The sequence below is a fragment of the Microplitis mediator genome, chromosome 7 (assembly GCF_029852145.1).
Source record: "Microplitis mediator isolate UGA2020A chromosome 7, iyMicMedi2.1, whole genome shotgun sequence".
NCBI lineage: Eukaryota > Metazoa > Arthropoda > Insecta > Hymenoptera > Braconidae > Microplitis > Microplitis mediator.
The window spans coordinates 4324344-4351751 of record NC_079975.1 but is presented as its reverse complement, the minus strand read 5'-3'; the positions used below and the strand labels follow the sequence as shown (position 1 = coordinate 4351751).

Below are 27408 nucleotides of genomic sequence, written 5' to 3'. Positions count from 1 at the left end.
AATTATTATTATTATTATTATTTTTATAATTATATAATAAATAAATTATGAAATTTAAAAATGGCCTTTAATGAAATGTAATCTCGAGTATATTTAAATTGTCATAAAGGAAGATATCGATTACTTTTATTTTTTTTCTGATCGTATCTATTACTGAAATTTTTTTAAATCAATAATATATAGATATTAAATTTTATGAATATTTAATAAATATATCAATAACTGATAAATATTTTTTTTAATCATAAACATTGTTGTTTAAAATCAATGAGTCAATTTTTAGTAAAATTCAATGATAAATAATTTTGAATCATTATAAAAGGCAGTGTTTCAATTCTATTCACAACATCTCTACTCAAGGGAAGTAAAGTTGTAACTCTACTCACTCACAATTTTACTCAGCCTCAACTCTACTCACAGTTTTTTTTACTCAAGTTTAACTCTACTCAGTTATATCTTTACTCATATGGAAAAACCGAATTTCGTCCTGATAACAAAAGACGGGATAACAAAAGATTTTGTTATAATGACAAACATGATTAGCTTACGGTAACAAATGGATTTGTGTCGTAATTAAGAAGTCAATTTGTTATGAGAACACATGACGTTTATTATAATAATATCGTCGTATTTTAAAGCCAGACTTTGCTACCGTAAGTAATCTTAGCTTATGATTACAAAAATTTTTTTTAATGCTACAAATTCATTCTGTTACTTTAACAAATCAGTTTTTTTATTGCAACACAATAGTTGTGTTACAGTTACAAATCATTGCTTGGCCCAACGAAGAATTTGCTAGCATTACAAAAACAATGTAATCCCAACGAATGCTTAAGGTAGAATTTTGTTACCGGAATTTATCTTATCTTATAGTCACAAAAAATTTTTTTCCGTGCAGCTTCATCTACTCACAAAGAATTGCCATTTTATCGATAGGCTAAAATACGTGAGTAGAGTTGTAGCTGAGTAAAGTCCTCGCTGAGTCTACATGGAAAGATTGTAACCCGACTGGTTGCTGTTCTGCACCCGAATCAGTACGGTGCTGAAAGAAAATGCTCGGTTGTGATGCAGCACCACAGTGATTACTGTGCGGAACCTGACTGAGTGATATGCGCACATGACTCGGTCAGGTCCCGCATAGTAATCACTGTGGTGCTGCACCACAACCGAGCATTTTCTTTCAGCATCGTACTGAGTCAGGTACAGAACAGTAACCAGTCGGTTTCCAATCTTTCCGTGTAGTTGAAGCTGAGTAAAGATATAACTGAGTAGAGTTAAACCTGAGTAAAAAAAACTGTGAGTAGAGTTGAGGCTGAGTAAAGTTGTGAGTGAGTAGAGTTTTAGCTACTTCTCTTGAGTAGAGATGTTATGAGTAGAATTGTAACACTGCGGACACACAGCAGTAACTGACACGCGGCCCAATAGGGACAATAGCCAAAAAGAAAAAAAAGTTGTCATACTTAGTAACCGTTCAAGTCAATATCAACTTAATTTTGGCTTAATTTACTAAAATTTGAGTCAACCAAATCAAATTCGATATATATTTGACCCGAGAGTCGACGAAGAGTACAATTTTTGTTGCAGTTACACCGTAAACGTAAATTTCTTCCACCTTTTTCTCTTCATCGGTCAAATGAAAATTGTCAAAAACTAAAAACATCTAGGGTAGAGGTGCCGTTTTTGGACACTTGAAGGCTAGTTTTGGACAGTGACACGACCGATGATCCAAAGACAACTGATCCCCGACAATTGATCCTTGCGACGATTGATCCGCCAATAAAATATACTCACACACACATAAATGTGAAAAATTTGTGTGTGAGTATATTTTTCATGTTACACGCACACAAAATTGGTGAAAAAAAGGCGTAATTTTTCATATTTATATGTGTGTGAGTATATTTTATCGGCGGATCAATCGTCGCAAAGATCAATTGTCTTTGGATCGACGGTCAGGTAACCGTTTTGGACACTTTAAAAATTTTAATAAAATAATTTGTAAAAGGCGCAATGTCATAATTTATTTTTAAAATGTGTACCGATACTTTTATCACATTATTGTTATGAAAATTTTCGTTTATATTTTTTCAATAATTGAAATAAAATATTAAATGTCAAAAAATGGAGCAGTGGCCACAAATGTTACCTCTACCCTACTGCTACATTTAATCTATTAAACACTTTCTTGATATAAGAACTTATTTCTCTGAGTTAAAAAGCAAATAATTTATTGACTCAAGAAAATCATTTTCTTTTTTTTCAAAGGAATTTTTTTTTTCTCAGTGACAGAGCATCGCATCGACCCTCGAGCTTTATTTAACATTTAGAATATTTTAGAGAAAATCCCAGACGATACGGAATTTTCAAATTCAAATATTTATCAATCGTATTTTTAAAATAAATTTCCTTGTCAAGTTCTTGCTGTAAAATCGATAACATCGACGGACTCTTTATATTTATATATGACATTTAAACAGTCTCTTGTTAATTACCTAACTAGGAAATTTATTTGTTAAGTATCTAAGCAGTAAGTAAACAGAACCGGGGTTAAATATAATTTAGTAAACAATTAAACATTATCAGTAATTGCATTGTTTACTTAAATTATGTAAGCAGCATAAATAGATACGATCGATGTATAATAAAAACTGTTGACTGATACTTTCTTTTTAAATATTAATTAATCGATATAAAGTGCAAGCACTTGTTTGTTATTTTAAAATTTTTTTTTTAACATCGTACAAAAAATATTAAATTTGCACGTTATTATTTATAATTGTCTACGTAATTATATTAACAATTAATTATCATAATTATAAAATATGATAGCAAATGGAACAGTCTTACAGTTCACTTTTATGTCCCAATTTGGCCGGAATATTGAATATTGTTGTTGTTGTTGTTATTATTATTATTATTAATAATAATAATAAATTGAATTGTAATAATAATTACACTTTGTCAGCATGCGCATGATTTTTTTGAGCCTGTCGGTGACTGATTTAATGCAAATCTTTCACCGTCAACTTGATCTTGAGCTCCGTTTCCTTTCATTATTTGATCGTTTTGCAAGATCTGATAATTAGCAATAATATTAATTATTATTATTAGGGACAAGATTTTTGCCTTATTTTTTAAATTAATAGTTCAAATTTTTGATATTACGGGGAAAATATCGGTCTCAGTAAATAAGTTTTCGAACAAAAGTTGTAGGAAATTTAATTTTATTAAAAAAATGTCTCTTATGATTTTTTTATACGATCAATATTTTCACCGTAATTCAAAAATTAAGATTCATAGTGAACGATTCAAAATTTTGTTAATTATGAAAATCTTAATTTTGAAATTACGGCTTTCTTATTAATCCTAAGAAAAAATTATAAGAGACATTTTTTTTAGAAAATTAAATTTCCTACAACTTTTGTTGGAAACATTTTTTCATAAGACCAATATTTTCCCTGTAATATCAAAAATTTCACACCACTAATTATTAATTATTTTTAAATTAACGCAAAAATTCTGGCCCTAATTATTATTATTAATACAGTTGACTACCCGTCATAAGTCTGCCCTTCATAGGCCTCTTCCCCTCAATCGGGAGTTTCTGAGTCCAAACAGCTTCCCCACTTAACCACTCTAAAGAGTTTCGTACTAGAGAACCCGTTATAAGCCTCCGTTAAAATTGTCTAAATTATAAACTAACAATAGGAAAAAATATCAAAATTAATGATGGAAATTTACTATCTATGTTTCGCGGATAATAATTTAATAATTATTAAGTAAAATATAATTTATTATTCATAATTGTAATCATTAATTACATCCAAAGCTTCTGTTACAATTGAAAAGTTTTATTGAGCATTAAGTTGATCAATAAAATTATTATTTTAATTATTACTGTAATCAATACCGTTATCATTATAATTTTTTGCATTTGAATTATTATTAGAGTAAAAAGAAATTTGGAAAATCCAAAAGTGCACGCCTCGAACGCTCATGTTATGTTTTTTTTTTAAAGTTAAATTTTGAATAAAATTGAATATCCCGCTCTTTTCCCATAGAAATTTCCATGGTAAATATACGGTAATAAAAGTAAAAAAAAAATAAATAAGGAGAACATTCCTAATGAAAAATGGCGGCAGTGTGTGTTTGTTTACATGTAAGATTGCCGGTTTTAACCGTAATGATTTATTTTTTAAAAAACGAGAAGGCCTACAGTAGTGATTTTCGAAAGGAACCTTCTTTGCTTATTTCTGAAAATTTTGAAAAAAAAAATTAAGTAGTTTCGTCAAGTCGTTCTCGAGATATCTGTACCACGCTGTTTTTTTGAACCACAGACTAATAGACGTCCACGATAAATTTTTTTTAATGAACTTTTTTTTATATTAATACATATTAGACAAATTAAAAAAAGTATCAGGATTATTTATTAGTGTTTCAGCTTTATATTGATGTGCTTTTCATAATGTGTAAGAGTAATAGAAAAAAAATATATGCACTTTAATGAGTGGAAATCGTGTGACCTTGACAGGTCGGTTATAAAGCACAACCTCTCCGCTTCGCTTCCGAGGCGTGCAATAAGTATTTATTTTAGCGCCATAAGCACCAGGAAAATCGGGATAGTCGCGTATGTAACAAAATGTAAATATGACGTTCAAAATGATATAAAATAAAACAAGCTTATAACGGGTAGTCGAGAACAAAACTAAACGCACGGTAGTGGGAAGACTGAAATTTCAAGAAAAATTTCCCCTACGTCCCCTAGACCAGGCTTATGACGGGTAGTCGACTGTATCATAATTATAATTAATTAATTTTTTGTAACATAATAGATTTGATTAAAATTACTGACCTTATTGACGAGAAAACGCGCAGCTTCTTCGATATTTATGTTTTCTTTAGCAGAAGTTTCAAACCAGCCGACAAAATTTTTTTCTTTGCAATAGTCGTCCATTTTACCAGGCGAGTTAGCGAGTCCTTCTTTAGATTGATCGCATTTGTTGGCTAATAAAACACACGGGATTGGTGAACCGTCGGGTAATTGAACTTTTGAGTCTAAATCTTGCTTCCATTTTACAACAGCATCCAGTGTCGCGCTTCTCGTAACGTCAAATACAATAAAGGCACCGACGGCTTCCTTGTAATAAACACGTGTCATATTTCCAAATCTCTCTTGGCCTTAAAAATAATTTTATTTTATTAAGAATTTATGTATTTTAATTGAAAATTAATTTTAAGTTGTTTTAAGTGACGGTTATTTACCGGCGATGTCCCATAGTTGCAGCCTTATAATTGTATTTGGATCCCAGTTGAGTACTTTCAGTGCAAAGTCAACGCCAATTGTTGCGCGATAGTGTTGGGAAAAAAATTGATGGACATATCTTTTGATAATTGATGTTTTTCCAGCCCCAAGCTCACCAATTACTAGTATTTTGTACAAATGTTCACGTTTTTCAGTCACGCCGCTACTTGGCGCGTTATTGTGCGTCGACTAGAATTTCAAAAAAATAATAATTACATTCACTATTTTTTTTTGGTTTAATATTTCAAATAATTAATTTTTTCTAAAATTAGCTAACAAATTTTGGAAAAAAAATCCTCAACCTTTTTAGGTTTCCAAGGCTCCAATATATCAATTTTGCACACAGAAAAAAATGTTATTTTGAGTAAAAAAATATTTTAGCAAACAAACGCTTTTGGGAATCGAGTCAAGATTTTTTTGAGCCAAGAGAATTTTCTTGGTCAGAGGAAATTTCTACTTTATCTGAGAAAATTGAGGTTTTAAAAAAAAGTTTATTGAATCAAATGTTGCGTTAAATTTTTTTAATTATTTTGAAACTCAAAATTTTAAAACTGTCAACTATAAAAAGGATTCAATTGATAGTTTTAATTTTTCAGTGTCTAGTACTGTGACAAATTAAAATTTTTTATACTTTCAAATATTCAAATTTTCATGTACCTGAAGATCGGAACATTTTTCGCGCAACGAAAATAAAAATTCGATAGAAAAAAAATCTACTGGATGACTAGATTTCCGAAATGTTTCGAATATAGTTGCTGGTATGTCAGCCGAAAATCTTAGGCCACCCCCACCTTCGGGAACTTCGACTTAAGCAGTCAAATAACATAAATTTTTTTCATTTTCGTTGCGCGAAAAACGCTCCGATTTTTACGTACATAAATTTTCGGTTTTCGTTTAACCGAGATCAGAAAAACTACACTTTTTTTCACAGACCGCACTATTATTCTTAAATCAATAAAACAAATTTTATTTTAAATGGCTATCACCCGGTATTAATTTTACCCCACTTTCGAAAATAGTTATACAATTATGCCTTCTAAAATTAAATGAATGTAGAGTAAAAGTAACGGACATCAATAACAATTTTTACGGTAGCTAAAGATTTTTTTCCAAAGCTCATGAGGAAATTTTTTTATGAGTGAGTTAATTAAAAATTTATATGATGTATGATATATCATATCTTTAAATTTAACTGTAATAGTTGGCAGTCACAACATGACTGCGGGCCTTTGGTAATAATAAAAATGAAATATTATTATCTCATAACTTAGTAATACAATAATTATATTTTACAATAAAAGTAATTATTTATAATTCTTATCTTATCTAATGAGAATTCATTGAACCATGGAATTAAATTTAAAATCACAATATTTTTTAAAAATATTTATTGTAATAATCTAATAATTATTATAAATATTTAATAATAAAAATATGAAATTTTTTTGATATAAAAAATTGACAGATGATTTTTTAAAAATAAACAACAAACCGTAAACCATTTCCATGATTTTGGATTAATTTTCCATCTATCAAAATCACAAGATTTGATTGTTTGCCAAAATTTGACATCCATTTCCATAATCAAAATTTATTTTTTTAATCCCAACCACAACAGAAAAAAAATAAACCATAAATTAATGAGACCCAGATTTTTAAGAAAAAAAATAAAATTTTCAGACTGTAGACACTAAATAAATTACGCTCTAAAAAGACACACGATAACGCAATGAAATGAAACAAAATGAATGAAAAGCTTATGTGGAAGAGGAGAATGACACCGATAAATCCCCACTATAGTTTAATTAGTCGTTAAGATATCTTAATGACGAAAATAAAATTAATTAATACTTAATAAACAAAGTTTCAGTGGAAACTTTTGGGATTAAATACAAACAAAATAATTTAAACTCAACTTGAGATTCTAATGCGTAATCAGACTCTACTCATGTGATTCAAATTTTTTTTACAGTCAGTAAAATATATCCACAGGTAAAACAAGTTTGTTTGACAGAATAAAACCTGGTCTCTACCTTCAATACATTTGCATTTTTTATTTTAAAAGAAGTAAATGAGGGAGTATGAGAAGCCACGAGTGGTAACTTGAAACTACAAGCGAGAACCGCAAAGTGCAACTATCGATCTGCATCATAGAATTACGCGTGAATATTTGTATCACAAGCCACATAAAAATATATCATTATTATTAATAACGAGCAACCTGCAGTCATTACGTGACTGCCCGAGTATCATTGCCAAATTTACTAAACATCATTTGAATTTAAGTTATTAGAATCTCTACCCTAAAACTTACTCTAGAATCTTTTGTCTATTTTTACTATCATTCAAATTTAATAAGACAAATCTCGTCATAACTCGCAAACTGACTGATTTGGATGACTGTACAATCATGGGGTCCAAAAAAAAAAATATACACACGGTCAATTTTTTTTATTAGTCGTCTTATATATTTTTTTCCAGATACCAAATTAAATCTGTTTAATTTTTATTATCATAGAAGCCATGGGCTAAATTTTTCTTATTCTCTCTTAATTATATATATAATAGCTATATATCCAGTCATATTCAGTGACAGAATAATCAAAATATTAATTTATGTAAAGAAAATAAACACGACCTTTTTTTCCCGCGTAATTCAAATGTTATTCGAATGATAGATAAATTTCGTTATCTCGATACTTGGGAATAAAGAAGAGTTTAAACCATGAAAAGGCACTAGAAGTTAAAACCTTTCTAACGATACCAAATTTAATAACATTAACGAATTATATCATGTAGATATCGCTGGAAAAAAATTTTCCTTAATAATATAGATAACAATCAGGGTACGGAAGTTTGTGGATGTTTTGTAAAATTCAAGAGAGCCCTGGTGGAAATTTTTCGGAATTTTCTCTGAAAAACTCAGTTCTAAAGTTCTAAAAATTTTTTCAAAGTTCTGAAGACTTTTCCAGAGTTTTTCAGAGAAAAGTCCGAATAATTTCCACCGGGGAGATATTGTCATTTTCCAAACCTGGCTGATTAAAAATTTTTTGTAAAATTACAAAGCTGTTTCATAACATCATTAATCTAACAGAGCTTCATATATTTTGTAAAATTACAAAACTTACAATGTAAAATTAATAGACTAACGTTCGAAACATGTTTTGTAATATTACTATAAATACTTGGTAAAAGTCCAACGCAAATACAGTGGAAAATGTTTTGTATAATTACAAAATCCAATTTGAATTATGGCTTAATGTTTTGCTTATTAGCTTCAAATATATTTTTGGAAAATTATAATAGAAATTTTTAACAGTGACGTTCAACAATAAGAATAAAAGAAAAGAATTCGCGAAAATTTCCCTGTATCAAAATGACGATCGCGAGCAAATTCACGTGAATTAAATCGAAAGACATATTCAAATATCGAATGTCATAAAAAAATGTCGAAATTAAGGTTGTGAAAAAAAATTTCAATAAGACAATCAGCATGTATCTGAAGATCGGAACGTTTTTCGCGCAACGAAAATAAAAAATTTGTATAATTTACTGCTGAAGGGGTAATTGGGGGTGGCCTGCAATTTTCGGCTGAGATGCTAGCGCATGTACGAAATATTTCAAAACTCTAGATCCAGTAGATTTCTTACTTTTTATTTTGTTTTTTGACTTTCGTTTCACGAAAAACGTTCCGATCTTCAGGTACATCAATCAGCAAGATAATTAGCAAGACAATTAGTAAGATAATAAGCCTATTTAGAAAATCTCATAGAATCCATTAGATTCTCATAAATTCCTATATAAATTTTATAAGAATGAATGAGTTCTGTAAGAAGTGCTATAGTTAAGTATAGGGCCTTATACATACAGCTATAAGAATCTATCGAATTTTTTAAGCAGGGAATGAATATTACATATAATTTAAAATTCAAAATTAATTTGAATCTCACCGAGCTATCTCCGCTAAATCTTCTTTGTGTATCAATGCTATCTCCACTACTAACAGCCATTGATAAATTATTTTGATCCTCTATTGACGTAATAAATTTATTATTGTTATCAGAAATATCAATACTGTATAAATAATTATTATCAGTATCTTGCTCGTCAATGGAGTCTTTGAAAGTAGTGGAAAATGAATCAAATGTACGGACATTAATGTGCCGAGATAGTCCGTATATTTTTATGTTGTCATTGTTGTCAATAGAACACTTTGGATCGGAGAGATTTACTGAATCGCCGGAATTGTCAATCACTGTATCCAATGAATTTTCGCCAGAGTGATTTACTTCTGATGATTCAAAGTATTTACGTTGAAATATCGCACGTTTTTCTTTGAGAAATGATAGTTTACGTTTTACTTCCACTGGCGATGATTCATCAGGTCTAATTTCTTTTAACGCTGACTCGGAATCGGATTTTCCGACGAATTTTCCTTTTTTAGTTTGACCGGATTTTTCATCAGGCCATTTGGACAGTGCGTAGGGTAGTGTTGATACTGTTTGATGTTGACCTGGTGATTCTTGACCAACTGGTGGCAGGTCTGATAAAAATTCAATTTTTGATTTTCAAATTTTATTAATATCTGGTATTTTTTTAATGTTTTGGAATTTTATTACTAAAAATAGTTTATTTTATTTATGGCTGCCTTGAAAAATTTTATTCACATAAAAAAGGGTTGATTTCATTTAATGAAAATTTTTTTCCAAGGATGAAAAAAAAATTTATCAATGAAAATCTATTTTGAAATAAAGTAATTTTTAAAAAAATCCAGTATAAAATTAAATTTTGAAAGTTGTGATTACGGTAAAAAGTTTCGATGGCCTTAAAAAAAATTTTGAAAAAATATTTTTTAAATTAAATTAAACGTAAAATATATAAATTTAATTTTTTCGCGCATTTTTACAAATCTAATATTTGAATTTAAAAAAAGTATTGAAATTATGATAAATTTAATTTTTGAATATTTTCAGTAAAACTAATGTCAAATAATGAATTAAATATATCATTAAAAAAAAAAAAAAAACACGTCATATGTAAATAAAAAATCAACACATTTTTGAAACCTAATTATAGCAGACTAATTAAAAATAATCACTGATTAAACAAAATGTATCGACCACATTGACCGAAATCCTATTTCCCAAAATAAGTAATAACTTTAATAGCTAATAAGTAAATATAATAAATGAAAATTTCCAAAACATTTAAAATCCTAGATGTCTTTCTCACCCGAGTCAACGAAGCTAGTCCTTATCGTAACAGACGGCGATCTTCGTTGAAGAAGAGTTGTAACAGTGGTGACTGTTTTGTCAGTAGACAAGTTTTCAGATGGTTTCTGTCGTCGTCGAGGGTCGTCTGTACGTCGTTCACTCGTTGTCGTAACTAATCCCTTCTCTCTTTGCTGCCCCCACGTATTGCTTGGACTACGCCTCTCCATCGACGTCGATTTATTACTCTCCCTACCCTTTTGTTTATCTGCTGAAGACAATTTTTCATCAAACTTGTAACCCTTTTTGCTGATTGATCCTGTTCCTGATGATGATGTTGATGAAGGTTTGCTCTTATAACTTGGCTGGTAATCATGACTAGGCGATTCTTGTGATGATTGTGAACGACTACTGTCACCTTCTGGTGTCTGTCTTACTTCCGGGATCTGCTCTGTCGAACTCAGACGAAATTTATTTAAACTCAATCGCCGTACGAGTGAAGCTTTCTTTTTTTTCATCATTTTTTTAACTGGTACTTCTTCTTCTTCTTGATTCTCTTCTTCGTCGGGTAATTCTACTGATGATCCTGATATTCCTAACCCTGATAAACGGGTTGATATTGTTGCTGGTGATTTTGATAACGACACTCCGGTTGTATCGTCGTTATCAACAGACTTGTTTGTAACTGTTCGGTTGGTAGACTCTAAAAGAAATCGCCGGGTGAAAAAAAAATATCAAACCTGTCAGATGTTTATTTAGGGCTTCTAATGATTTTATTAACTGGGTCGGATTATATATACTTATTTTAAACATTCAGATTTTTTTATTTCTCTTCGAAAATTAACAATGCATGGGATAGAGCCGGACAAAATGAAGAACTTGAAATTTTTTTTTTTAATTGATTTGAATTTTCAAGAATTATCTTTACTATTATTTTCAAACGACGTAAGAAACTTTACTTTGTACCGAATTTAAAAAAACTTTTCTTACTTTTAAACTATAGCGCCAATCATATTTATTATTCAAATTTATACGCATATGTGCATTGAAATTTTGTTACTAATAGGAAAGAAAAAAAAATTATTTTAGTTTTTGAGGATTCCTTATTTTTTTTAAATATAAGCATAAGGTCCCGGGTGTTAAATGAAAAAAAAAAATTGCATTGATGTTTTAGTATTCGCATTATGCTCAGCCTTCCCTTAGGTACTTAATTATTTCATAAAAAAATCCTAATATTTTTCAAGGGTGTCCATTCTTTAGGTCTAACCCGTGAAAATTGAAGATGAAAGTTTGGAAAATCTCATAAATTTATATCATTATATAACTCTATATTTATTTTATCATGATTTTTTTGCTGCTAAAAACAATCTTTTATTTGAAAGCAAGAATTTATTGATAAACAAAAAATTTAATCTCGATCCTTATTCAGCGCGTGCGCATGCCATGTCATCAAAGTTATTGACTCCATTTTGCGTCACTTTGAATTTTAAATTTCATAACGACATTTTGTCGTAATTCTTCATTAACTTTTTAGCGAATCAAATTTAATGACAGCTGAATTTGTAAAAAATTTTTGATTTATAAAACCAAATTCCAACAAAATTATTAATTCAATTTAATGGAAAATCGAAACCGCTATTATTAAAATAATAATTTATAAAATTTATCAACATAATTAATGAATGGACTCCCTTATAAAAATGTAAAAATTTCTTTCACAAAAAAATTTCCGAACGAAAAACATAAAGTAAAAAAAACCTGGTTCAATTTCATCTATGGAAGGTTGCGATCCAAAGCTTTTAGTTTTCTTCCTCTTAAACAAACGATCCTTGAAGGAGTTTTTCAACCTTCCCTTCTTCTTCTCTTCCATTGATAAATTTTCCAATTTTTCAGGGGCATTATCATTCTTAATATCACTTATGACATCTATCAAAACATTGTTATCTTCATTAACATTAAATTCCGTAATTGTTACTGTACTCTTAGCATCATCTTCAGTAGCGTTATTACTTTCATTATCATTACTCTTATCAATATCATCCTTATCAAATGATAAACGTGCGATCACTATATCCGGCACAGACGAGCTGCCTTCATTTCCACTTTCTTCATTCATTTTAATTTAATATTTAAACAAAAAATTTTTCACTTTATCACTTCAATCCAAAAAAATCTCTATATATTTATAAATGTGTATATCTATTAATAATTAATAACAAGTAGTTATTAATTACTAGCATAAAAAATTCGATTTCTCGCGATGAAAAGAAAGTTAAAAAAAAAAAATTAAAGCTTGTAAGCTGAATAAATTCTAGAAGTGAACTAAAATGTTTGTATAAAAATATAGTATATTGTAGGTAGAGTTGATATCATCCCCCCTTAAATAAAATAATTGTTTACATAAATGTAAGTGACCAAGTGGGAGTAATTTTTCCCCACCCTTGCACTTTGTTAAACATGTCCTTATTATTTATTTCTATACATATATATGCACAGAAACATATATATTTTTTTGTTATATTCTTAAAACTCAGGACCTTTTGTCCCTTTATTTACCTGTTACGTCGACTATGACGTCTGATATCCGAGCCGAGTGAAAAATGAGACAATGTTTAAATTTTTTAACAGAATAGTATTACATATTTTGTTATTTGTTTGATTCAATTTTTATTATTTTGTTTATTTTGAATGAAATATTGCTGTTTACTTAAATTCATCGTGTAGAAAGCATGTATTGTATCGTAGGTATACATAAGAAAAAAAATGTTTCCTTGACACTATTGAGGTAAATAATTGCTGAAGTCTTATCAATTGATAAGACTTATAGCTTATAATATATATATATTTATATATAGTGAAATAGTTTTTTTTCTGTTACTAAAAAATCTACTGTTATTTAACAATCATTTTGAAATTATAATGATAGGAAACTTATAAATTTTATGGATAGATTTATTTTAATTATCTCATTATTTTAATTAGCTATCAATGGTTTCTCTGTTTCAACAATTATTATATCAGATCGTTATAACGAAAGCGCTGGGATTTAAGTTGTTCATTTATTTAATTGGTAATGAGAATATTTATTTGCATCGTAATTGGCGATAATAAGAAGAAAAAATGATAAACGATGTGTTGATTTTGATTAATTGAATTGAGCATTCAGAATAACCGTAATAACTATTGAAGCATTTAAAAATTACATTTTAGATTATCGCGATTATTGTGAATGATTAATGAGGTTATTTGGTAGGGTATAATCAAGCTTTAAGTTGCGTGACCAAATGCAAAATGCTTTAGAGCATAAATCGTTTTGAATTGTTATAATTAATTGGTAAATGATGAAAAAATTATAGAATTGAATCATTTTGTTTTTTGAATATAAGTACTGTATTTATTAAAGTAATACTTAAATTTTGATTCTATTGTTAATTCATAAGAGCAATACTCTCTTAAATTTGAAACAGTGAAAATAGTGACTATTCACTGCCAAATAGTGATTGACACGTGATTTTCACTAATTCGTTTTTAAAGAGTAGTTATTTTTAAATAATTTTGGAAAAAATATATTTGAATTTTGTATTTTTACAATTTGCGGAATCTATACTTTGAAAAAACAAAATTTTAATTAAACTAGATCAGCGGAGATCAATTTTTATTCAACTTCGTGTCAGATTTAGACTCCATGCACCGAAAAGCTTAAAGGAGATTATTGATTTCGGATAATAATACTTTTAATTTGATTATATTTTTGAAACTTGATTTCATTCATGTTACGAATATAAAAATATCATTGGTAATTTCATTTTTGATTAATTTCAAAATCTATTAGAGAAAAATTTAAATACAATAATTATTATTTTGGTTTAGCAGTTTCGGAAAAAATATTTTCGAGTTAAAAGAACTTAGCGATGATAATCTTGAATTTTTATACTCTCTAAATATGAATTAGTGAAAATAAGTTAATATTCACTAATTCCAAGTGCAAACCGAACCACTAATTCCAAAAAGTGGTTCGATTGGAACTCTGAATTAGTAAATATTCTCTTATTCATGTTTAGAGAGTATTTACTAAACATACAAGAATTTTTCGTTTTCAAAATTACTAGTGTACTCTTATATTACCGAAAAGTGAATGTTCACTATTTATTATGTTCATTGCACGACTCTTAATGCGAAGCGGTCGAGTGTGTTTTACGATCGAAAATTTTTCTTATTTGGTTTAAAAGAGTACTATATCCACTAGTTTAATCAGTGAAAAACTGATTCGTTTAGTGGCTGAAATATTTCATCGATTCGATATCGGATGGTAGAAGAGGGTCAGAAATGTGGCCACCCCCGAACTTCTTTCGAATATTCGATTGGATGGCTTTTATAGTTTTTGAAGTTAAGTAATTACTTCAAATTCCTTATAATAAATTACAAACCGACCACTTGCCCCACTTTCTATTCAAAAAATACCCACAGTTTTTTTTTTTCTTTTTTTTCTTCAATCGAACTATCGTTTTGACCGACTAGTGTACTAGTGTACTAGTGTTTTGACCTATCGTACAACGATCCAAAACTTTATTCAAGTAATTTTTTCAATCCTTTTTTCTGAAATTATCTCAAGAATTTCAGGTTTAGAATTTTCTGAGCCATTATAATGAAAAGTTTTTCAATGTCCCAACTTCAATAATAATGGTTATCTCCAACTAATTAATGTCATATATTCAACATAAATATATAACTACAAATAATATAAAAATACAGGTCATAATAACTTGATAGTATAAAAAATAAAAATCATCCAAGGATAACTTCAATATCGACTTCGGAAAGTTTATATAATATTGCGGTATGGAGAGATTGTTACATATAGATTCGATATTATTGAAGACAAAACCAACAGTGATGCAATTGAATGAAATAAAATGTATTGATTGCGATAAGAATCTACACTTACTGTTGAATTGATTAATTAATAAATATCTATTAATATAAATTCTTATTATTATCATCATTATCATTATGATTGTTATTCCTGATTTTAAAAAACCGTTCAAAAAAGTTCATATAAGTAAACTTCCAAGTTAGAGACAATTCTGAACTTTAAGTAGATCGTTTTCTGAGCTTGAAAAAAATTGGAGTAAGAAAATTTTTAACTTTTTGACCTCGTTCTTGGATACCCGGGTCAAAATATCTAGCCTCATCGAACCCAAGTAAGCCTCAATCCAGCCTCACTGAGTAAATAAAGCATTTTGAGCCTCAAATGATGTTCAAAAAGCATCAATGAGCCTCAAATAATTCTCAAAGAGCCTCAAGGAGCCTTAAATGGTGATCAAGGAGCCTCAAATAATACTAATCGAATTTAAATTATATAGTCGAGTAGTCGGTTCATTTGAGGCTTATCGAGGCTTTTTGAGGATCTTTGAGAATCATTTGAGGCTCATTGAAGCTATTTGAACATCATTTGAGGCTCAAAATGCTTTATTTACTCAGTGAGGCTGGATTGAGGCTTACTTGGGTTCGATGAGGCTAGATTGAAGCTGGTTATTTTGACCCGGGATAATTCTAATAAAAATCAAAAAATTTTCGTAATTGGTTTTAAGAACCGTTTTCAGATAATTTTGTCCAAGCTTTTCTCTGAGATAAAAACCCTAAACGCTAAATAAAGACACAGACCCGATGCTTTACTCTATGAACTAGCGAAGTGCACTTCAATTTTTTGACAACTTCCATTTGTTTACGAGAAAAGCTTGAACAAAGTTTCTATTTACTGTACAAGTGCAACAAAGATAGTACCGTTTATCCACTTGAGTGCGAATAGAGAAACAAATGAAAACGCGTCTTAAAGTCTTTTTCGAACCTTCTCGAAATCAATGAAATTCTTGTTTAATTATTTTTGCTTAAAAATTTCGAAAAATGTGACCAAAAAGTACTCATCTAAATAATCTTTTTTGTTATTTCATTTTTTTTAAGTTTCAAAAATCGTCGATTCGAAGTTCAAAATTATTTCCAATTTGTAAGTTCACTTATTTCAAATAAATGGTCATCGAAAAATTAAATGACCAATGCAATAGCCATTTTTCTAAGAGTATTAAATGAAGAATTTGTCAATTACAAACTATGACATTAAGAGGAGTCTGAACTTTTTTCTCTATCACACTCAAGTCAACAAACGGAACTATCCTTGTTGCACTTGCGCAGTAAATGGAAACTCTGTCTACGTTTTTCTCTTTAACAACTGAATATTTTTCAAAAATCAAAACGTACACTGCTAGTTCATAGAGTAATGTATAGATTCTGGTTCTCAGTTTTGCATTTAGAGGTTTAGTTTGAGAGAAAAGCTTGGACAAAATTCACTATAGACCCTCCTTAAGGAAATTAAGATAGAGCTTTTGTAAATTTTAACCTAAAAATAGGTACAAAAATAGTTATTATTTCATACCATTTGCATAACCATGATAAAATACTTTTCAATTCGTTTTTTCACTAACTGTTTACTCGTCATTGGCGTTAAGAGTACTGACGTTAACACTAGTTATCTTAGCATATTTTAATTTGTTATTATAATTCAATTGATCTTTTTTGCCAGATGCTTGTGATTATAACAATAAAATTTCAAATTATAATCATTATAAAATATATTAAATCTGATCCTAAATTATTTAAAATGAAAAAATATTTATTTTACAAATCACTCTTATACAATAAGATCACAACTTAAAAGCCATATTTGAAAAAACAATGAATTGAACAAAAAAAAAAAATCATTAGTGACTTAAAACAAAATTAACGATGATAGTATACGCTGAGATTATAAAAAAAATTAATCACCTTATTTTTATCGTCACGTAAGTACATCTGGTTTTAAGCTCTATTGAAAATACACATATATTTTAAAAAGAATGACTGATAGGAAAAAAATTATTTTTAAAACTTATGACGAAGCGTTTATTTTAAAAGTTAAATCTGTTTTTATTGGTTTATTTCATTTCGTTATTATCATTATTTTTATCAATATATTGGCTTTTCCAAAGTTAATTTAATCATTTTTTTTTTTTTGTTTTTTTTTAATGAAACATACGCGAGGTAGATAAAGTTTAATATAAAAAATTATTGTTGATTATATTGTTTCAATAAATACTCTCTCAAAACGAATCAGTGAAAAATACTCGAATCAGTAAATATTCACTGACTGATTTGTAATACTGTTCACTGACTAATTTCGATGGAAATGTTTAGGTATAAAAATATGGTTCTAACAAATAAGTAAATAAATAAATGAAATAAGATCGTGATAGATATTTAATCCACTTAAGAAAGATTAAAAAAAGGGTGAATATAAATTATATACATACATACATATATATATAGGAGAAAATTTCAAGTTGATACTGTTAATAAAACCACACGGAATACTTTTTTTTTTATTACTATTGAAATTCGATCTTAAGACAATATATATATATATATATATATATATATATGTATATAAAGATATTAAAATATTAAATTACAATGATTTTCATAATGAAAAAGTAAAATTTTGAGAAAAAAAAATTCACTAAATTGCGGATATTTAAATCTCTTTTGTATTACAGCTCAAATTTTTTTTTTTTTATAAGTCTTAGGTTTTTTTTCAAAAAATGAAACCCATCGCATTAGAAGAAATTTCATAAATGCATTAAATTTGATAAAAATAGTATCAAATTATTTTCTTTTCAGAATATTTTGATATTTTCTTTGAGTGAAATTTAAAAACTAAAAAAAATAACTACTTGTTGACAAACAATAATTCGATTCTTGTCGAAGCTATAAAAATTTAAATAATATTTTGATTTATTCTTTTAAATCGATAATTTGAGTATGGTAGAGATAAAAGCCACAATATTTACATAGATGTTTTTCTCATACATACAATAACAGCTCGAAAAATAAATAAAATCGAAAAACAAGGTGAGGAATTGACCCGAAATGACCCACATACATGTAAAGTATATAAACAACTGGGTATGAAATCTTAAATTTCAAGTTCAAAAGTAAAAGTTTGATTTATTAAAATAAATTAATCCACCAGCCGAATTAATTATGATTAATTATCAAAACAATTATAAATTTTATTTAATTTCTTTCTGTAATTTTTTTTCAAGTATCAACATACTATTTCTACTTTAATTAACGCACATGATTTCCTACTGTCTTAATTAATTACTTTATTATTTTATAATTGAGCAGTTAATATTAATTCGTACGAATTCAATTATGCGATTTCTTGGACTCGAATAAATCTTTTCTTTTTCAGTAAATTGACATATTAATTGAACTAAGCAAACTTTTAAACTGCACTAAGAGAAAATAATACTTTTACTTATAAATATTTATCAATTGAAAAAGTTAATTTCTCTATAATAATAAATATGTTTATTTTTGTACCAATAATTTATCGACATAATTCAAAAAATTTTATTTTTAATTACAATCAAATTATTTGCTCACTTCTTTGCAAAAAAAAAAGACTGAAAATATGCACATGTAGAAAATTCAAAAATCTATAGGTGTAATTTTCATATATATTTTTTTTTTGAAATTTTTGGATTTTAAAAGAATCCAAAAATTATTAGATGTCTAATTTCAGTATCATAATTTTTAAAAAATATTTTCAGACAAATTTGAATTTTCAGCTTTCTGGGGTATTTTTGGAAAAAGTTCAAAAATTTTTTTTTAATACTCCACCTTTTGGTGGTGAATAAAAAATCGATTGCCATTACCCTGAGATTTTAATTAGTTTTTTAAATAATGAAAAAAATTTATGATACTCAAGTTAGCCGACGTCTAATAATTTTCGAATTAGTTTTAAAAGTAATTAATTATAAAAAAAAAAATATTTTTAAAAATTGCACTCGTAGCTTTTTAAATTATCTTCATTTGCATATTTTTAGTTTTTTTTTTTTAAATTGATTTGTTGAAAAAAAATAAAAAAATCGTTAATTGTCTGCTAACCTTAGGATCATAAAAAATTTTCGCTTTATTCGTAGTATCGATATTGATTACTTGTAATCATACAAATATATTAATGATAATTGAGAATATCTCGATACGTCATACAAAATTTAAAATTAATTATGACCCTAAAAGACAAATAATTATTTTTTTTTGTGAAATAAAATAGAGGGAAATTCAAAATTTAAATAAATTTTTTTTCTTTACTTAAAATAATATTTTTTTTTTTCGTAAAAAAATATATTTTTTGAAAATATTAGTCACGTTTATCAAATCTTTCTTCTTAAGATTAGATAGTAAAAAAATATAAACACGTAATCTTTTATCTCCCGACATATCGACGCCACCAAAATATTTTTCATTTAAATCTCTACCAATATCGCCAATAAATAATATAATATTTCTAAAATTTTTCCCACTTTTTTCTATTAATATCCATATATTCATGATATATTTTTCTACTTATAAATATATAAATAAATTTAAATGTATAAAAATAAACATCACACACACAAATTTCATTAAAAAATTTTTTTTTAATTTTCGATAATTTATCATTTAGAGAATTTTCAATAATCGCTAAGTATTGATTTGAAAAATTTGAAAAAAATCCCGCCAATTGGTTCAATAATTCTCAGTATTGTAATTTTTAACACAAACAAAAATTTTTAACTGTTAAAATAAATAATAATAAATAACTTACCATTTGTAAAAAAATCCACGGGCAAAAATGTCAGTCGTAATTTTTTTTCCACAGTAAAAAATAAAAAAATTATATTTTTATTTATAAATAACAATTTTATAAATATTTAACGAGTATTTACACTGTGTTGTATCTCGTGTGTCAATACAGCTGAATGACTTCAGCCATATTGTTAATTTTGATTCCTTAAAATATCAAGAGCGGCGTCTCTGTCGGTAATTACATAACATTGAATTGTACTTTCTCTCTTTACTGCATTGTAAAAGTTAAAATTTAAATCATCTTTCACCAGATAACACTCGTCATATCTTTTGATGAACTTTAATATCATTTATTTTAAATACTTTTAGTATAATTTAAATAATAATTGATTATTATATTTAATTTAATTACTATTACTAAATTTAATAATAATTTTTAAATTCACATTTTATTTCCCGGTTAAAAAGGTGGCAGCACTTTCTGGGCGAAAAGTTTTTTCATGATTTATTTAATTTTTACTATGAATTTCAAAATTTATGAAAAGGTCCCAATTTTCTATAGATTTCCTATGGATTTTCTATGAACATGAAAACAGTTTTTATTTTTTTTTTAATGTTTGAAACATGAAAGTTTTAAAAAAAATTGTTTTTTAATGTTTAAATAAGTAGAAGTTTTTAGTGATGTCACAAGAATTTAATAATCGTTTTATACTTTCGAATAAATTTTATCACAGTAAATTGTTAACAATTGTGAGAGTATAGAGACTCACGAGGTTAAATCTAAGTATAGAGTTAAGGTGAAGGGAAGGATGAAAGTATAATTATATTAAGTGAAAGTATGTGTATCATATATTATGAGACAGTTTCAATTTATTAATCTATTGTTTAATTGATAAAACATATACACAGTTCAAATTACTATTATTATTATTATTATTAGTTACTTCCTGTGCGATAGATTAAATTTAATGAAAAAAATTCAATTACTTTATAATATTTAATATAAATAATTTTTTTTGAATATTCAAGACAATACGACTGGAAAATAAATTCAATTCTCTTGATTTTCTGAGGATAATCTGAAAAATAATCTAATTTCGTTGTGGACTTTTTTGGTATCTAAATAACTGGTTTTTTATACGAGTTGTAACAATGAAAATTATTCAAAATTAGGATCTAATTGTGTTTTGAAATTAGGAAAATAAAGTTTATGTGTTGATAGCTGTGAAATAAAACTTATTTTTGTTTTGAATAATTTGAATACTACTAAACTCTTGAAATTTTTTTGATTGCCGCCGAAAATCTTAAATCAGTCAGTTCAATAAAAATAATTTCGAAAAAATTAATTTTTCTTACATACAATCACTTTAATGCCTTGAAAAAAACTATGGGAAGTCTACGGTTTCCGTAGCGCCGTCAAATGACCGCAAATTCTTGTAGAACTTGAGAAAATAAGACTTTTTTTCAAATAGCTGTAACTTTTTCAATAATGGACTAATTCAGACTTATTTTTTTTTCAAAATTTTCATCTTTAAATGTAATTTTTGGAAAAAAATACGAAAAAATGATGATATTAAAATCTATGAAATTTTTCATTTTTTTTTAAAAATCACTTTTTTTCCAAAATCAATTTTTCTCGGAAACTAAGCGAGATATCAAAAAATTTTATTCTCTAAAAAAGTCTTATTTAGTTAAGTTCTATATGAATTCGCGGTCATTTAGCGATCCCACGGAAACCGTAGAATCCCCAAAACTATTCTTCAAATTTTTGTCTCAAATTTTGTCTTGGTTCTTGTCGTGAAGTTTGTCTCAGTTCAAAAAAATTTTGTTGTATATAAATTTTGAAATCAACTTCTTTGTACAATTCAAATTTTCCATACATAATTTTAACATTAAACAAAGACTATTTCGAATAGTTTTTGTAAAAAAACAATTTTTTCAAGCTTCAATTGTATGAAATTTACTACTTTCTCATTGAAATTATTCAGTTTTTAAGTTTCAATTTTTCGCATCGGATTTATTTTCCCTAGTATTTTTCAGGCATCAGTTGTAACTTTTAACACAGTAGGCAATATAATTTTTTTTTTGCAAATGCACCAGAACTTATGATTCTCTTCGTTGTTTTAATTATCAAAAAATGTAAAAAAAAATTTTTTCTAATGTAAAAATTGTTCAATATTAGGTAATCTTAATCGTTTTACAAATTTTTAATTGTTATACCCGTTTTTTAAAATAGTGTAATGCCTTTGTGACTGTTGGAACTTAAATATATAGATATTTGTTTTCATTACTGAAAGATTTATAGAGACTATAGTGATAATCGTATAAATAGATGTCTTTCCGCTTCTCGGGTGATGCATTAGCATTAAGTTGTTTTTTTAGCGAGTCGAGTACCTTCATTCTATCTATATCTTTATGGTATTCTTTTTTATCAGACATCAAACGATAAGTCAACAATCTCGGTATAATTGTATAAATTGCATTTTGATCAGGATAAATGCGTTCGAACTCGTCCAATTTCACTTTATTAGTTTCTGGAAGTATCTCAATTATTTTGTCTTGGCAAATTTTTTTAGAAGCTTCGTATTCATTATTAGCAACATATTCAAATGTGTTGAGTAATCTCATTAGATGAACTAATGTTTTGAAATTAACTTTTTCGTGACCACTTTTAAGGACAATGTAGTTTTTTGTGCTTAAAATCTGTGTATTTAATTTTGTAATTATATCATCAACGAGCTGTATGTAAACTTTTGATTCACGATTCTTATTATAAATTAAAAGGATGCGGACTGCAAAATCACACAATGATACAAATTTATCAGGATCCGTAAAGTCTAATGTTGCTTTATTAAGATACTCCGCTTTGTCTGTTTCGAAATCTTGAACTATTTTATAATCTTCATCTGAAATTTTAGGATTTAGGAGTTCAACTAAGACTTTATTATCATCTTTTGTAACTAGATTATCAAGATAAATTTTATAAAGGATGACTAGTAATACAATGATTATTACAGCTATTAAGAAAGTTTGAATAATCAGTATGAGGTGATTGTCCTTCATTTAATATTTAAATTCAAACTTCTGTTTCTTTAAAATTTCAACAAAGAGATATTTGCTTTCTTTTATTCTATCTAAAATATAATGAAATAAATATAGAAAATTTTTTTAACAGTTCAATATATCAAGTATGTATTTGTGACTCATCTAAATAGAAGCATTAAAAAAAAAAAATTTTAATTTTTATGACGTTTCAATTATTGAGGGAAGAAGTTTGAAAAATTTCTAGAAGTTTTCAAATTGTTTTTTTTTATCAGTAGATGACATTATAAAACTTTTTTTTTCGTAACGTAATCAGGTGACGTAATGACTAAGCAATTGATTGACTATATGAATTATTTATTGAACAAAATATAAAATATCAATCAAGAAACTAATACTAGATTATCATGAATGATATATTTATTGAAATCATAAATTGTAATCGACATTTTCAATCATAATTAATTATACAAGTTTTTTTTGTAGCTATGATTATTATTAGTTGAGTAGTATATATATATATAAATATATATATATATATATATATATATATATATATATATATATATATATATATAGATATATATAAAATTGAAGGATTTCCAAAAATAGCTTTGAAATCAAAATGATATATTGAAAATTCAAGACGTCTCAGATTTAATAACAACTTTCTTAGACAATGATTCCAAAATTTTATAAAGAGCATAATGATATTTATATAAAATAAAACTGTTGAGTTTAGCTTGAGATGTTTTAAGAATAGAAAATTTATCATTTAATTTTGTAAAAACTTTATTTGTCTCTACATCCTTTTTCCATAATTTTTTATCAGAAATTAAATAAGTCGTAAGTAATCTCGGTATAATTGTGTATATAGCTTTTTCATCTTTCATTGATTCATCAGTATACAATTTATTATATTCTGGAATCAAATAGAGTATTTGTTTGCGACAAACATCTTTGATGTTTACAAAAGTATCATCAGCTACATACTGAAAGGTATTGAGTAGTCTTGTTAATTCAAGTAACGCTTTATAGTCGGTAAGACCTGTGTTTGTTTGGAGAATTTTGTAAACTTTTGGTTGGAAAACGTTGTCATTCAATTTGTGTATTATATCAGCAGCGATAGTCAAATAAACTTCTTGAGCATGATCGTTGTTATATAATATAAGAAAGCGCGTTGCATAGGAACATAGCGATGCAAATACTGTAGAATTATTATTCCAATTTGACAAGTCTTCGTCGAGATACGTTCTGCGGTTTCTTTCAAACATTTTATATATTTTAAATTCAAAACTTGTAATTTTTGTTTCTTCCGAATCACTTAATACTTTTCCAATTTTTATTACTTCGTTATCTCGATCAGATGCATTATAGTACATATATAGCCCTGCTGCTAATACAATTGTCAAAATAATACAAATTATGAATGAAACGTCAATACCTTCCATTTTCAAATTTAATTTAATATTCAACACTTCTATTATTCAATTTGCGACAAAGGAATCTTTCAATTTATTTGAATATTCTTTCATCTAAATAAAGGCATTTAAGAAAAAAAATATTTTTTTACAATAACTTTTCAAATTTACGGAACTAATTGTTAGATTAATTTTTTGATTACGATCATTATAATTTTAACATTCCAATCCTTCATATATTCCCAAATGATAGTCCCTTAAAAGCAATTTACCAGCGTTTTCTGGCAATTTGATGAAATCGACTTGTTGTTTTAATTTCTCTAACACTTTTTCTTTGATTACATCGTAATTGTATAATGATTTATTGAACTTTAGATTTGTTAATAATCTCGGTATAATTGTATAAATAATTTGCTCATTTTTTACATAGGCAGTTGCTGGTGATGTTTCTTGATACACTCTATTATATTCTGGCATCAAATAGAGTATTTGTTTATGACAAATATCTTTGGTGTCTCGATATGTATCATCAGCTAAATATTCAAACGTATTAAGTAATCTTGTTAAATGAATTAGTGTTTCATATGTAGTGTCCTTTGTGATAACAGTATAATCTTTTTTGAAAACACGTTCGTTTATTTTCAGTATTATAAAATTAGCGATTTCCAAATATTTCTTTGATTCAGGTTTAGTTGCATCATAAAATTTAAGCATTCGTGTCGCAAACTTACATAATTGTACAAATTTATCAGAATCATCACCCCAATTTAATTCTGCTTGATCGAGAAAATCCTCATTATGATCGTCTTTATATTTTGCAACTTTTTTAGCGTCCTCGTCTCTAAGTGTGAGGCTTGTTTGTTTATTCAGTTCTAGTTCAAGTATTTTAACTGTTTTAGCCTGTACTATATTAGACTGTGGTAATAAATATTTCTTCCAGTACTCGTAAACTCCATAAGCGATTGATGTAATACACATTAGTACTGTTACAGCAATGATAATATTTTTTATATCAATGGACGTCGTTTTAGGCATTTCAAATTTTAATTTCAAATTTCGAACTTTGAATTTTAAATGTATAGATACTACAGTCAAATTTGATATGTAGTATATGGATATAAAAAGTTTATTTTATGTTGTATACAAAATGATGATTATTTTAAATATATATGTAATACTTATCACCTAAATAAAGGTATAAAAAAATAAAAAATGATATTTTTGTGATTTGAGTCACAGAAAGAATTATTGAAACTTCTATAATAATTTCCACTTAATCACTGTGTGTAAAATTATAGTTGAAAACCAATGATTCATTTTTATATTTACTTCAAAAAAATTTGGTTTTTTGATCCAAGCGGAACGTAAAATGTTTCGTGATGAAGTTCAAAAAGTTATTTTTTTCCGTAGTGACTATTCTTTCAGGAGTTTTCTTATCGTTTAATTTTTGGTAATTACCAATGCTTCAAAAATTGGAGAGCTAATATATTGATGTAGCCCTGTTTAGAAAATCTCATAGAATCCTGTAGATTCTCATAAATTCCTATAGAAATTTTATAAGAATTAATGAATTCTATGAGAAGTGTTATAGTCAAGTATAGGGTCTTATACATACAGCTATGAGAATCTATCGGATTTTTAAAGTAGTGATCATGTTAATTTCAGCTCGTCAGAGCTTTATACATTTCAAAATGATAGTCTTTTAAAATAATATCAGATTTTTCTGGTGATTTTTCGAGAATATCAAATTGTTTTTTTAATTCCTGTAACACGTTTTGATTCTTTACATCAATATTGTATAGCGCTTTATCGGACCTCATGTTTGTTAATAATCTCGGTATAATTGTATAAATAACTTGTTCATTTTTTAAATAGACAGTTGCTGCTAATGATGAACCTTGATATATTTTGTTATAATCTGGCATCAAATAGAGTATTTGTTTATGACAAATATCTTTAGTGTCTGGATATGAATCACCAGCTAAATATTCAAACGTAATGAGTAATCTTGTTAAATGAATTAGTGTTCTATGTGAAGTGTCTTTTGTGATAACAGTATAACCTTTTTCGAAAACACGTTTGTTTATTTTATGTATTATATCATTAGCGATTTCCAAATAAATCTTTGATTCAAGTTTTCCATTAATATTGTCCTTATAAAACTTAACCATTCGCGTTGCAAAGTCACATAATAGAATAAATTTATCAAAATTATCATCACCCCAATCTAATCCTGATTCCGTGAGATAATTATCATAATGATCTTTATAATTTTTAACTTTTTCAGAGTCCTCAGTTGAAAGTGTAGAACTTACTAATTTATTAATTAACGATTCAATTTTAATTAGTTTTGATTCAAAATTTTGATTTGATTTATTAAACTGCAATGCAATGGTCGTTCGGTACAAGAAAATTACTAATATAGAAACTATTGTAGTAGTTACGAGTATCGTGATAATGGCAATAATAGCAAACAACTTTTTCTTAGACATTTTATACTTCAATTTAAGATTCCAGACTTTGATGCTTTAAAATGTAGATATTTTTATTTATTTTAATATATAACACAAATAATTCAAAACTGTTTTTATCAGTGTGAAATATTAAGTATTAAATATAATAAATATATAATATATAAATGTATAAGTTTTGTTGCTGTTATCTAAATAAAGATAAAAAAAAAAAAAAAAATTTCTCGAGTCATAAGAAAATCTATAAATTTCGGAAAAATATTTATATCATTTATTTACTAGATCACGTTACA

General features: G+C 27.1%; 5 protein-coding genes across 8 annotated transcripts; all 5 read right to left on the bottom strand.

Moving 5' to 3' along the window:
• Positions 1-561: 561 nt before the first annotated feature.
• LOC130671087 (ras-related protein Rab-32) lies at positions 562-20370 on the bottom strand. 4 transcript variants are annotated; one of them, XM_057474783.1, is made up of 6 exons: positions 12271-12797; positions 10535-11215; positions 9253-9845; positions 5263-5491; positions 4853-5178; positions 562-3075 (listed from the first exon to the last, which is right to left on the bottom strand). In XM_057474783.1, the coding sequence occupies exons 1-6, from the start codon at positions 12626-12628 to the stop codon at positions 2962-2964; spliced, it is 2301 nt and encodes a 766-aa protein (XP_057330766.1). In that variant the 5' UTR covers positions 12629-12797; the 3' UTR covers positions 562-2961. The 4 variants fall into 4 exon arrangements, with proteins under 4 accessions (XP_057330766.1, XP_057330770.1, XP_057330769.1 ...); XM_057474787.1 differs by lacking the exons at positions 9253-9845; positions 10535-11215; positions 12271-12797 and adding an exon at positions 20201-20370; XM_057474786.1 differs by lacking the exons at positions 9253-9845; positions 10535-11215; positions 12271-12797 and adding an exon at positions 16943-17056.
• Positions 20371-22322: 1952 nt separating this feature from the next.
• Positions 22323-23384, bottom strand: LOC130671089 (uncharacterized). The gene has a single exon (XM_057474788.1). The coding sequence runs from the start codon at positions 23242-23244 to the stop codon at positions 22444-22446; it is 801 nt and encodes a 266-aa protein (XP_057330771.1). The 5' UTR covers positions 23245-23384; the 3' UTR covers positions 22323-22443.
• A 465-nt stretch (positions 23385-23849) lies between these two features.
• LOC130671889 (uncharacterized) lies at positions 23850-24776 on the bottom strand. Its single transcript, XM_057476007.1, has one exon. The coding sequence runs from the start codon at positions 24672-24674 to the stop codon at positions 23865-23867; it is 810 nt and encodes a 269-aa protein (XP_057331990.1). The 5' UTR covers positions 24675-24776; the 3' UTR covers positions 23850-23864.
• A 12-nt stretch (positions 24777-24788) lies between these two features.
• On the bottom strand, positions 24789-25824 carry LOC130671888 (uncharacterized). Its single transcript, XM_057476006.1, has one exon. The coding sequence runs from the start codon at positions 25677-25679 to the stop codon at positions 24861-24863; it is 819 nt and encodes a 272-aa protein (XP_057331989.1). The 5' UTR covers positions 25680-25824; the 3' UTR covers positions 24789-24860.
• Positions 25825-25939: 115 nt separating this feature from the next.
• Positions 25940-27295, bottom strand: LOC130671887 (uncharacterized). Its single transcript, XM_057476005.1, has one exon. It carries the CDS (start codon positions 27134-27136, stop codon positions 26306-26308), a length of 831 nt encoding a protein of 276 aa, XP_057331988.1. The 5' UTR covers positions 27137-27295; the 3' UTR covers positions 25940-26305.
• Between the last annotated feature and the right edge of the window lie 113 nt (positions 27296-27408).

Bases quoted from the DNA above. Each gene is read 5' to 3' on its own strand.
- LOC130671087 (XM_057474783.1), bottom strand. From the start codon at position 12,628: ATGAATGAAGAAAGTGGAAATGAAGGCAGCTCGTCTGTGCCGGATATA. The intron at 5,179-5,262 runs GTAAATAACCGT...ATTATTTTTAAG, and splicing joins GCAACTATGGGACATCGCCG to GCCAAGAGAGATTTGGAAAT. The intron at 3,076-4,852 runs GTCAGTAATTTT...GCTAATTATCAG, and splicing joins CGCGTTTTCTCGTCAATAAG to ATCTTGCAAAACGATCAAAT.
- LOC130671089 (XM_057474788.1), bottom strand. From the start codon at position 23,244: ATGAAGGACAATCACCTCATACTGATTATTCAAACTTTCTTAATAGCT.
- LOC130671889 (XM_057476007.1), bottom strand. From the start codon at position 24,674: ATGGAAGGTATTGACGTTTCATTCATAATTTGTATTATTTTGACAATT.
- LOC130671888 (XM_057476006.1), bottom strand. From the start codon at position 25,679: ATGCCTAAAACGACGTCCATTGATATAAAAAATATTATCATTGCTGTA.
- LOC130671887 (XM_057476005.1), bottom strand. From the start codon at position 27,136: ATGTCTAAGAAAAAGTTGTTTGCTATTATTGCCATTATCACGATACTC.